This window comes from Saccopteryx leptura, chromosome 9 (genome assembly GCF_036850995.1).
Source record: "Saccopteryx leptura isolate mSacLep1 chromosome 9, mSacLep1_pri_phased_curated, whole genome shotgun sequence".
Lineage (NCBI taxonomy): Eukaryota > Metazoa > Chordata > Mammalia > Chiroptera > Emballonuridae > Saccopteryx > Saccopteryx leptura.
In genome coordinates this window covers 86,246,739-86,259,274 of record NC_089511.1, presented here as the reverse complement: position 1 = coordinate 86,259,274, position 12,536 = coordinate 86,246,739, and the positions used below count along the sequence as shown (strand labels likewise).

At 38.4% G+C, this 12,536-nt stretch overlaps 1 protein-coding gene across 7 annotated transcripts in view; it reads right to left on the bottom strand.

Moving 5' to 3' along the window:
- Positions 1-12,536, bottom strand: part of CCSER2 (coiled-coil serine rich protein 2) — a 164,357-nt gene that overhangs the window by 82,300 nt on the left and 69,521 nt on the right. For 5 of the 7 annotated variants that reach the window (XM_066349889.1, XM_066349894.1, XM_066349892.1 and 2 more), the window contains one exon: positions 4,901-5,063. In XM_066349889.1, the coding sequence (XP_066205986.1) occupies positions 4,901-5,063 (163 nt within the window). Of the gene's footprint in view, positions 1-4,900; positions 5,064-5,825; positions 5,962-12,536 lie in introns of those variants that run through there. The other 2 variants (XM_066349895.1, XM_066349890.1) reach the window with 2 other exon arrangements.

Below are 12,536 nucleotides of genomic sequence, written 5' to 3'. Positions count from 1 at the left end.
GAGACAAAAAAGAAACGTATCCAGATTGGAAAGAAAACAATGAAACTGTTTCTATTCTCAGATGACATGATCTTGTCTATAGAAAAGCCTAAGGAACTAAAGAGCCAGAGGGTTATATGAACCATGTACATGAACATGAGAAGCACTCAGCAATTGTAGCAAAGCTTACAATAAAAAGGGAAAGTAAGCCAAGGATTTTTGTAAGCTAGAGTAATGGATCAGTAAGAAGCTGATACAGTCAAATGCCCTAAGTCTCAAAGGAAAAGAGACTGAATAATAATTCATTTAGAAGTGGCAATCAGAAGTAAAGACAAGACTCCACCTCTAAACACTAAAGTACTACAATGACTAAGAAATAAGAATCCTTCATTTTAAAAATACAACTGGGGAGTCAGAACCCGTATATTTAGGAAAGAGTTAGGTTTCCGTTATAATCAGGAAATGCAGAAAAAGAGGTCAACATGTGAGTTTGTTAGGATGTGAAAGAATTCCACACTGCATAATAGAAGGTATAGGGGGAAAGGGAGGTCTGGGAGGAAGGAGGAGTAAAAAATTGAGCCAAGTGAAAAAAGAGCACAGTATTATGATAAAAATGCAGATGATCTCCAACCTAGGATGGTTCCACTTACAAGCTTTCGGTTTTATGATGGTGTGAAAGTAGTACAAGTTCAGTGGAAACCATACTCTGAATTTTGCTTTTCCCTGGTCTACCAATATGTGATGTGATACTGTCTCATGATACTGAGCAGCAGCAGCTAGCCACAGCTCCAGTCAATCACATGATCATGAAGATAAACAACTAATATTCTATAGAATATGACTGTGTTAGAAAATTGTCTACAACTGCAGGCTAGTGTAAATGTACTAACCACATTTAAGGTAGGTTAACCTACCTTAGCATAGCTAACCACACTAAGCTATGATGTTTGGTTAGGTATATTAAATGCATTCTTAACTTACGATATTTTCAACTTCTGAAGAGTCTAGGAGAACTAAACCCCATCCTAAATTGAGAATCTGTACAGAGGAAGCAGATTAATGGTCCTAAACCAGCAGTCCCTGAGTTATGGATAAGACATAATCTTATACTTATGACAATGTCAGGAACTCAGGAACTGAAGGACAGACAGGAAAGGGAACTAAGACTCAAGAAGTCACAGAATGGGCCATGGATGGATAGCTTGGTTGGTTAGTTTCATCCCAAAGTGCAGAGGTTGCCAGTTCGATCCCTGGTCAAGGCACATACAGGAATAGATCAATGTTCCTGTCTCATGCTTTCTCTCTCCCCCTTCCTCTCTTGCTAAAATCAATAAATAAAAATTAATAAATAAAAAAGAAGTGACAGAATGGAAAGAGGAACTTTTACACATGTAATAGGAAAAAGGCTCCGGGGTTAGTACATCCAACCATTTACATCAAGGCACAAAGAGAATAGACAGTTTTAAGATATGCTAGAGTAAGGCTTGTCTTGGATGAAGGATCTCTCCACCACCCATCTGCATAACTAGGTCTAGGGCAGCGGTTTTCAACCTGTGGGTCGCGACCCTGGCGGGGGTCGAATGACCCACAGGTTGAGAACTGCTGGTCTAGGGGATCTACATGTCCCAAACTCCACATGGCTACCCTCATGCCTCAGGGGATCAATAAACTGGCCAATATAACTATTCACGACAAAATGATATGCCTCCATCTGACTGTGGTGGCACAGTGGATAAAGAGTCGACTTGGAATGCTGAGGTCCCCAGTTTGAAACTCTAGTGTCACTAGCTTGGGCTTGGGATCGCTGGCTTGAGTATAGGATCATCACCATGATCTCAAGGTCAGTGGTTTGAGTAAGGGGTCACTGGCTCAGCTTGAGCCCCTGGTCAAGGTACCTATGGACTAGAAGCAATCAATGAACAACTAAAGTGAAACAACAAGTTGATGCTTCTCAGCTTCTCATCTCTCTCCTCCCCTTTCTCTCCTTTCCAGTCTCTTTCTCTCTCTCTCTCTCTCTAAAAAGGAAGGAAGGAAGGAAGGAAGGAAGGAAGGAAGGAAGGAAGGAAGGAAGGAAGGAAAGAAGGAAAGAAAAAGAAAGAAAGAAAGAAAGAAAGAAAGAAAGAAAGAAAGAAAGAAAGAAAGAAAGAAAGAAAGAAAGAAAAGGTATGCCTCTGCCCATTTTTTTGAAAATTCTGTGCTAAATACCATATTTCCCATGTATAATATGCTCCCATGTATAAGATGCACCTTAATTTTGGGGCTTGAAATTTGAAAAAAAATGTATTACATAAAGTTATTGAACTCAAGTTTTATTCATCATAAAATTCATACATCTCCTCATCCATGCAAAAACAGCAGGAAATGAAAGTAGAAAAACCTACAACCACTGTATAAGACGCACCCAGTTTTTAGACCTCAAATTTTTCCAAAAATGGTGCGTCTTATACATGGGGGAATACAGTAAATCAGATTAGAAACCCCAAAGAATGCTGTGCATTTCTCTCTCCTCATTGAGAATTACCAGTGTGGATGACCCACACATCACTAGTCCTTCAAAATACACTGTATAGAAGAGATCTGTGGTAGTATGTTTTGGGAAAAAGCTACACATTCTATCTTTTACCACCTTTTGCAAAAACTTAATACTATATATATTAAAGGCACTGTGTAGTCTACTATTAAAAATCTCATTTAACTTTAATTAGTTCATTCATAAACTCATTTGATCAGAGCATCTCTCTTATCTACCTACACCTATTGACATCCAGAAGTAGAGTTTTTGGAAAATGTTGCCTAACTTTTTTGACAGACTAATCAGCATTAGCTTGATCATTCCCAGAGACAGAGATTACTACTAGTCTCCAGGTAATTCGTTTCATTTTGGACTGATTAACAGACTCTCACTTGAGGCTGAAATTTGCCACTGTTTATCTTAAGAATGCGTAGACAGTTCTGCTCTCTAGAGTTAGAAATTACACCTATTCATTCCTCCAAAAGACCTAGCAGTGCAGCTCTTAACGTGGAGAAGTTCTCTGAAGATGCCACATCATTTCATGAATGGTTTTGCAAACGCCATTTTTTCCATTTGAATACTCATCCTTCTCGTACAAAAACCACTTCTCTGTAGCCTTTACAGTCACACTTATCTGTTCAATAGTAACTTCCTTTACACACACCACTATCCCAAACAAACACCAGTGCTGGTGGCACATCTTACTACTGCCCTGCACGAATGCCACACTGTAATATACCCACAGACTCAGCATCATGTCAGCAGGAAGTATTACTATTCATCTTTACATGGGATGGAAGAGGCACATGAATCTTCTACCTAACCAATAATTACAAAATTCCAACTTAGCCTGCCCACTGCATAATTTTTTTATCATTCTCAAAACAATGTTCCAAGAAGCTATTAGCAATCTTCAGCGTTCACCTCTCATGCAATATCCAGATTCTTCCCAGACTGAGAACTGCAGAGTTCAACATGTAAGTTTCTCAATGAATATTTCTGTAACGGATAAATAAATCTTACTTGAAGTATAAGCAATGGTTCACATTTTAGTTAGAATTCTAAATTTTCATAAGTTGGCCTTAAATTTACCTTCTTAGAAACCAGTCATCAATGATGAAGGAAGCAGAACCTTTATTGTCAGCAATGAAGTCTATCTTTACATCAGATTCTCATCTGGTAGTACCACCTCTGTGATGTCTACTCCTTATCCAAAAGCCAGATGTGAGATACAGAACAGCCAAAATAATGCCTGGACGGTCATGTCCTGTGTGCATTCTTTCAGATTTCTAATTTTATCCTTGCACCCGAGTACACCAACAGAAAGACCTTTAGCTGGATATCATCATCCCGTGAACCCCTGTTCAACTGCCTTTCTCATTGGGAATGAGGTTCTCTGTAGCTGCACTGAAGAATATAAATAAGAAACAGACTTAAGGAACTTATTATTTTTGCTCTGGGACGCTGTCTGAGCCTGTCCACCCAATTACATATGGATTAGAAGGAATATAGAGCAATCTTTTGCAGGTTTCTGTCTCACGAAAGTCAATCAATTCAGGAGAAACATATCCTTTATCCCATGTACACTGTAACTCTTGTAAAAGATCAAGTTTTGTTCTTTGCTTTTGCTCCAAAAGCCAATTTTTTTTTCCTTCAAGAACTATATGGGGCCATGTGTTTTCCTTCCACTATTTCTTTATCCCAATTTTATTATTTGTTTTGTAAATTAGCTCCAAAATGACCCCAGAGCCACAGTGGAACAAGGTGAAAGAGTAAAAAGGCAAAAAGTTTAACAATGGCTACTGGATGCCTACTGTAAGCCAGATACTGCTCCAGAGACTTTTAACCCTGATCCCTGAACAGTGAAGAAAAAGGTATTATAAATTGTATTTTACAGACAATAAACTGAAGAATAGAGGGGTTAAATAAATTACCTAAGCTAATACGTGCCAGGCCAAGGTTCCACCCCAGGCTCGAATGACTACAAGAGCTACATTATACATAAGTTCTGATCAAATTAAAGACTATGCTATGTTTCAAAAAAGGAGAAGAATACTACCATGGTACAGTACCTACTTTTAATAGTACTAGAGAACTTTTAAAATTTCAATGTATACATGCAAAAGACAAATCACTTGGCACTGTTATATTATTTAAAAAAGAATAAACTATAATGAAGTCAACATTTAATCATTTGACAAATGAGAACTAGAAAATCACACCAAATAGTAGACATAAAACATTTAATATTTATGATAAAGTTAATTAAAAAAACATGTGGGCCAAAAGACAGAAATTAGACGTTAGTCCAATTAGTACCATATATAGCTTAAAATGTTTTTTGGTGCCTCTAAAAACCAGGGAAAATTATGAATCAAAATTAATCAGAAGGTAGGAAATGAGACTCACCTGCTCAAGTCACTTCTTCCATGGTGATGATAGCGGTCAGGATGGCTCAGGTGGTAATGTTCTTGCCCACTCCACCTCTGCGGTGGCCTCTTCCAAAATCCTTCCTGAGACTGCCGAACATTTCTGTCTGATCGATCAAAGCGATTCATATTGTCACACTCCACTAGGCAGATTCAAAAGCAAAACACTATGAACAAGTACATACTCTATAAAAGTTAACTACTTATAGCTTGATCATTAAGTGCTGCTGAAAATATAAAAGTAACATTCAAAAAACACCAATCATTTATGTTAACTAATCCCCAAAATTCAAGATTTCCAGAAGAAAAATAACCAGTTATTTTGGTAAAAAAAAAACTGAAGTTTTTATCATTCAAACCAAAGTAAATTATAAAACTTTTATACCACAGTAACTTAAAGTAGTAAGTAATGGTTGTACTGTTTTTAAAACAAGCAAATTATATTTGAAATCAGCATTACCATTTTAAATAGCAATAATCATTTTAGTGGTTTTCATCATTATTACTAGCTGGTACTGACTTCAGAATGAAAATAAGAAAAAGCCAATTTTAAGTCTAGTAGAGAATTCATTCCTAAAACTGAATGTCACGATTAATTTTCCCTGATTTCAAGGAGCACAAATTAACTTTCATCACAAATTGTATTTTTTTAGGCTCACATTTTTATCAAGAAGCACAAATTAACTTTTCATCACAAACAAATCATTTTTAAATTAAGCTCACAGTTTTAGAAAGACACGCTTCAATCTGCCTGCAGTAGAGCTTGTTCAGTAAGTCTAAAATGCCACTGGAAACAAAGCCAGTACTTTGCAGCAACAAATAAATAGTACACTCCCTGAAATCCAAATGCCACAAAAACACGAAAAGAATCTCTTTGAAACACCCCAAGCTTCTCCTTCACTTACCCAAACACTTTTTCCTCACATATCTGAGCACTCACTAAGAGAGTTACTTTGTACAAGGGAGACATTGTGTCGCCTGCTGCCTACTCAGACATAGTTGCACACAAGGCACTAACAAACAGGCCTTCCTTCCTGCTCAATTCCCAGCCCTCCCTGTGGGAAGCAAGCCAGTTTACCCTGTGACTCCATCTTCCCTCAGTGCTTACATAGCTACTGAGTTAGGACTGTTACTAAAAATATCACTCAACTCTAAACCAAACCAGGAACAGGAAAGGATTCGCTAGTCTGCAAATTATTTCATGAGAAAGTTCAAATCCTGCACATTGAGAATTCCTTGTGATTTAAAAAAAAAAAAAAAAAAAAAAAAAAGCTTTAAAAAAATTAATGTAATCCTCATTTAAAAAAATAACACTCTATTTTAACATCAAGATCAGTTTTTATTCTTTAAGAATTTTAAAGAGCAGTTTTAGGTTCATAGAACAATTGAGAGAAATGTACAGACATTTTCTGCATGCCTCTCACCCGCAAAAATGCAGTCTCCCCCATTATCAACACCATTAACCAGAGTAGTACATTTGGTACAATTTGTTGAACCTACATTAACACTTCATCATCACCCAAAGTCTGAAGCTTACATTAGGGTTTTCGCTCTCGGGGTTGCACATTCTACAGATTTTGACTAATGTATAGCGACATGTGTCTATCATTATAGCATCATTCAAGGACATTTTCACTGCTATAAAATCCTCTGTGCTTCAAATATCCCTCTCCCTCTGACCCCCACCAAGCTGTTAGCAACCAATGATCTATTTGTTGCCTCTACCAATTTGTCTTTTCCAGAACGTCATATAGTTGGAATCATACAGTATGCAACATTCACTTAGTGATATGAACTTAAGGTTACTCCATGTCTATTCAAGTCTTTAAAAAAAGAACTCATTATTTAAATGATTTCCCACTTAACCTAAAACATGAATTTGAAATATGAAGTGTTTCATTATAGTATAACAGATAAAAGAGAAACTTTAACATTCCAAAAAGATGATGTAGTAAAAGTATAGATGTTCAATTCTCATATACCTTGACCTCACTGTAACATATTTCTTCTAAACACATTGAGCAAAAAGGCAAAGAAAAAAAAATTAATAGAAAGAGAGAGAGAAAGAGAGAGAGGGAGGGATGGGGGAGAAAAGAAGGGATGGAGGGAGGGAGGGAGGGAGGGAAGAAAAAAGGAAGGGAGGAATGACAGAAGGAAGGAAGGGAGAGAGGGAGGGAAGGAAGGAGGGAAGGAAAGAGGGAGTGAGGGAAGAAAGAAAGAGGAAGGAAAAGAAAAAACAATTCATGGACACAAACAACACTGTGGTGATTGCCACGGAAGGGGCAGGGAGGTGGAGGGTAGAGGAGGTTTAAATGGTGATGGACGAAGACTTGACTTGGGTGTGGGGGGTGAACACACAACATGGCGCACGGAGATGTTATAGAATTGGGCACCTGAAACCTGTATCACTATGTTAATCAGGGTCACTCCAATAAATTCAATTAAAAAAATAATGCATAACAATGTTTTAAGGTTTTAAAAGACACAAAAATTTTGTTTAAATTCATTAGAGGAATCAATTTTGGAGAAAACCTCATATTTTATAGTTTTTTAAAGACCTTTTTAATGAAAAAAAAATTGAAAGCAGCCCTACATATGAAATTATTTTACACAATTTTTTGTCATCTTATTGAGATAAATTAAAATCTATTTTTTATCAGTTCAATTATAGAAAACCAGGCTGTTAGAGAAAATAAAAGCATATAACATTATGCCAAAAATATCATTAGTAGGAAATAAAATTGCAAAAGAAAAATAAATTTAAAAATAACCTAAGAAGGCTTAAAATTGTGTGGGGGTTTTTTTTGTTTGTTTTTTTTCTGTATTTTTCTGAAGCTGGAAACGGGGAGAGACAGTCAGACAGACTCCCGCATGCGCCCGACCGGGATCCACCCGGCACGCCCACCAGGGGGCGACGCTCTGCCCACCAGGGGGCGATGCTCTGCCCCTCCGGGGCATCGCTCTGTTGCGACCAGAGCCACTCTAGCGCCTGGGGCAGAGGCCAAGGAGCCATCCCCAGCGCCCGGGCCATCTTTGCTCCAATGGAGCCTTGCTGCGGGAGGGGAAAAGAGAGAGAGGAAGGAGAGGGGGAGGGGTGGAGAAGCAGATGGGCGCCTCTCCTGTGTGCCCTGGCCGGGAATCGAACCCGGGACTTCTGCACACCAGGTCGACGCTCTACCACTGAGCCAACCGGCCAGGGCCTAAAATTGTGTTTTGTTCACATTTATTATACTCATAGACTTGGTTAAACTTGTTAAGCATTTCTACATGGCATTCAAGTGTTACTTTCATTTAAGCAACTCTGTACTGCTGAGTTATAGCTATATATCTACTTTTAACTGTTCTGAATTCAGTTTTCTTAATTCACAAAGGTAAAATTCAACTCACTCCCCATACAAGAAATCCTGTTATAACAAGAACCTGATATGTAATTAGCACATCATTAACACAGTGCACACAGAGTAATAAGAAGCAAACAAGCCAGGCAAACAGGTCAGCAGATAGGGTTAAATACTGCAGAAAATTACAATGCAGAAATTGGTAGGCTGCTTTTCTGCTTGCTAACAGTTGTTGGTTGGTAGTATACACAGCCTTCAAACTGAAATACACCTTTACTGAAATATGAACTCAGCCATGGGCATAATAGCAAGTAAGTACTAGAAATAAACATTTGTCATGACCACAAAAGACAACTGGTAGAAACTAAGACAGTGGGGATTTACTTCTTAGAATATGACTGCTCCAAGACTCTAGGAAAGGGCCCCGTTTATATTTCTATCTGAGGCTCTCATCAATCATGTCATGCTTTAAAATGTTACTAAGAAGATAATGTGAAAAAACCATCAGTGGTAGTTTCTTGGAAAAGGTTCAGAGTTCCTGAACAGAATTAAATAATATAGAAAGAAAATGAACGCAAATAAAACCAGTTTCTAGCACCAATGAAGACACAGGACAGAGAAGGCTACGAAAGGAAATCCCTCTATGTAATTCCACAGAAAATGAGCAGGCGAACTTAAAGGCATTCTAGTTTGAAAAAATTTTAACCCAATATGCTAATCAAACTATCTACCTACAGCGGATTTGGACCTAACGGTGAGTTTAGGACTAGCAATAAAGGCCTTCTGAAGGAGGTTTCCAACTCAAATGTAAAAGGCAGGAGTATGTAGGTTTTTTGTTTATTTTACTATGAGGAGGAGACAGAGAGCTACTACCAGGACTTTTACCCTCTGAAGAGGAAGAGTATCTAACATAGCTAACTGCAAGGTCCGGCATCTGGGGCTGCCTATGTCTAACACTCATCAGACCCATTTCTTCTGATTTGAGGAAGGAACAAAGTATGACACCAAAAGTCACGTAGATGATTTCTCTGGTAGCTCGTCCTAAGGGAATGTAAGACACAGACAATATTTCCACCAGTGACTAACAATTGGTTCTGAAGATAGAAGAAATTACACAGCACAAAGCCTGAGAAAAATGTGCTTTGCAGGTTTTACAATCTGATCAACAAAGCTTTTAACTGAAATTATTTGGCTTGAAAAAAGAAAAGCTTGTGTTAAAAAAACAAACAAACCTCAAACCTCAAACTAAACATAATTAGCACTCCAATATATAAGTAAATTTCCAGAAGAAAATACAGTAACTGGAGGGTGGTCAAGGACAATACTACGAACTTCATATGACTATAAATAAGTTTAGCAGAAATGTGACCTTAGGAAAAATAACATGAAATAAATACAATTTAATGAACACTACAACTTGGTGGGGTGGGATTCAGGAGGCAATTAGACATCTTTTTCACTTCAGGATGATGCTCTGACCAGCTCTCTGGCCAGGCCTAGACATCTTTTTCAACACAGAAAAGTTTAAAGCCAGAGCATGTAGAAGAAACAGCAAGGTAAGAAGGGATTCATGATGGCAATTTCATAAGCCTGAGTATTATTGGATGAATGTGCCAAATGCTAGTCTTTAATCTATACAATGAGCAATTACTAGACATTCTTGAGCAAGAGAATAATGCAATACAACTATACTGTTGATAAAACTGTGAACCCTTAAAAAACAATTCACCTACTGAGAAGGGCAGATCCTAGCAGCCATTTCTACAGGGGCCTCTCAAGCAAACCGTGCCTCACTGAGAAGCTGTTGCCCTGAACTACCTGCCTGCACTTTCTGCCATCTGAGCCAGCTCTTATACAGTTCCTGGAATCCTATTTCAACCAATAAGACTGGGGCTTTCCCCATCCAATCAGAGCTGTGCAGCTCTGGCCAATTACAGCAGCTCTATTCTGACCAATCAGAACAGTGCTTTTTGGGCCAATCAAACTGTGAGGATTTGGAGTCCTCCTTTGAATGAGAACAAACCAATCAAGGACCAGGGGCAGGTACTCCTGTCTACATAAGAGAGAGCTCCCCTGTGGCGGGGAGAACACACCTTCCCTTTCGGCCACAAGCTGAAGACTGTGTTCTCTGGCTGAGCTGAAACACCAAAGAAATCTCATCAGAGCAGAGCTGTCTGGCCAGAAAGGGGCTAGCCCCAGGGCCTCCCTGCCCCGGAGCTGTGTTCATAGGAGCTGTGTTCATAGTCGTGCAATATCACAGTTGAAATGTTTTCACTGAAGGAAGTTTACTTCTTCACCCACACCCCAAATTGGGGATTCCTGTTGGTGCTGAACTGGTGCCAAGGACCACTGGCTGACATAATAAAAGTGTTCATTTAGGAGGCACTTTAGAACAAACCCACAACAAATCTCAAATACCTTATGGTCTGCCAAAATAAATTCAGATTCCAAAATTATTTAAGAGATTCCTTGATCAAAGTAAATAAAAATATAAAAGAATTAAAATAATTTATCTTTACATCTTCCCAAATAGCAAATCAAACCAAAAGTCCTTTCTCCTTTTCTCCCTCTTCCCTCAGTCTAGGCTCCTCCGTTTTTCTCTGCACAATCTGTCCCTTTGACGTGTTCACCTTCCCCTGAAGCTGGCCAGAAACCTTGAAAGCTCAACACCTCTTAAAGTTAACCCTCCTTCAGCAGAGGGTTCAAACCCTTTAATACCTTATGTTTCATTCTGACTTGAGAGCCACGGCTCCATACTTTCCAAGGCCTGAAGGAGATTGGAAGAAATCTGCAGAGTAATTCAGAGTCGTGTTAGGAATTGACAATCCAGAGCCCCTCTAGTCTCGGTATTACAGAACTCAGGTGCAAAAATTAGAATGGAAAAAGCCCAGTGTGGGGAGCGTAAAACAACCTAAGAAACTGTGACTGATTGTACAGAGGAAGAACAAGCTCTTCTCAACGCTCTCAGGGTCTGAAAATTAAATTGACAAGACAGATTAACAGGAGAAAAGCATACAAATATATTGATATAACACATGATACGGGCCTTCATATGAAATAAAGACCCAAAGGATCTTTATGCTAGATTTGCTGAAGAGTGAAGTCACGAAGGAATAAGGCTGGCAAAGGAGCACTCGGTAACTGAAGTACACGAGGACACTTAGCAAGGCCTGCTTTCTACAATTCTCCTGACATCCCTTTGTCTTCAGAGAAAAGGCTGCACAAGGACAACTCTCACAGGGGGGTTTCATGACAGGTTTCACGGAAGGGCAAAGTGGTGGAGGTCAGAGTGACTTTCCCTCTCCTGACATCTTCTAAAATTCTTTCAGCTTAAAATAGTTCTAGGGTAGTGTGTCCTGAATTCAACTGCACACACACAAAAAAAAAAAAAGAAAAAAAGAAAAAGAAGGAAGTTAGAAAAGACCTTTCAGAGGCTGTAAACCAAGTATTTTCTGTGAGCATAGACTGGGTTCTGATTCAGCTCTGTAAGAAAAGATAAATCCACTACAGACTTCAAGGATAGACTCACATCATTAGACAACATTCAAGAGTAGATTCCAAAAGAGATGTTACACCAACTTTCTCCTCACTTTCTGCGAAAGATTTTAAGGACGATATACTGTACATAGCCTCACTGCCAGACTTCCAGGACGTGGAGAGAACCTTAGAAAAGCTGAATAAGACTCAGAATGAAATGATGTCACATGTAACAACTAGATGCCTCTACCATACACAGTTAAACACTAGGGGAAGGAATCTCTTAATATTAATAGATACTGTAAATAGCAGGGCATTCAAAAATAAATGTCCTATATTGCATTAAGAAATAAAATAGAAAAAGTGGGTGATGAATCAAAGTGTTCTGAGGAAGAAATCAATTTCTGGTTTTACCCTTAAACTCAAAGATAAATTTCTCTAAATATTAAAGGACAACCTTGCAAATATTTTATTAACACAAATATTATAATATCAACCTACTACTTCTACATAACCTCTCCCTGTGTCACTAAACTGCCCAGGTATGAATATCTCCAATAACTTCCACACAGTTCTCAAATCTTAAATCTTTTTTTTTAAAGTAAAAACCATTTTATTGCTACAAAGGGAAACATGGTCACAAAAAGCCTTGCAGCATATCTTAACGCAAATTACTATTCAATGTCCAATGCGGTAAAAAAAATACACACAGCACAAAATACTTGCCCAATTTATCTCTTCCAGGGTAAGTATTCAAAACATTAATGCACACTTGAATATATACTCCCAACACAATGAAGT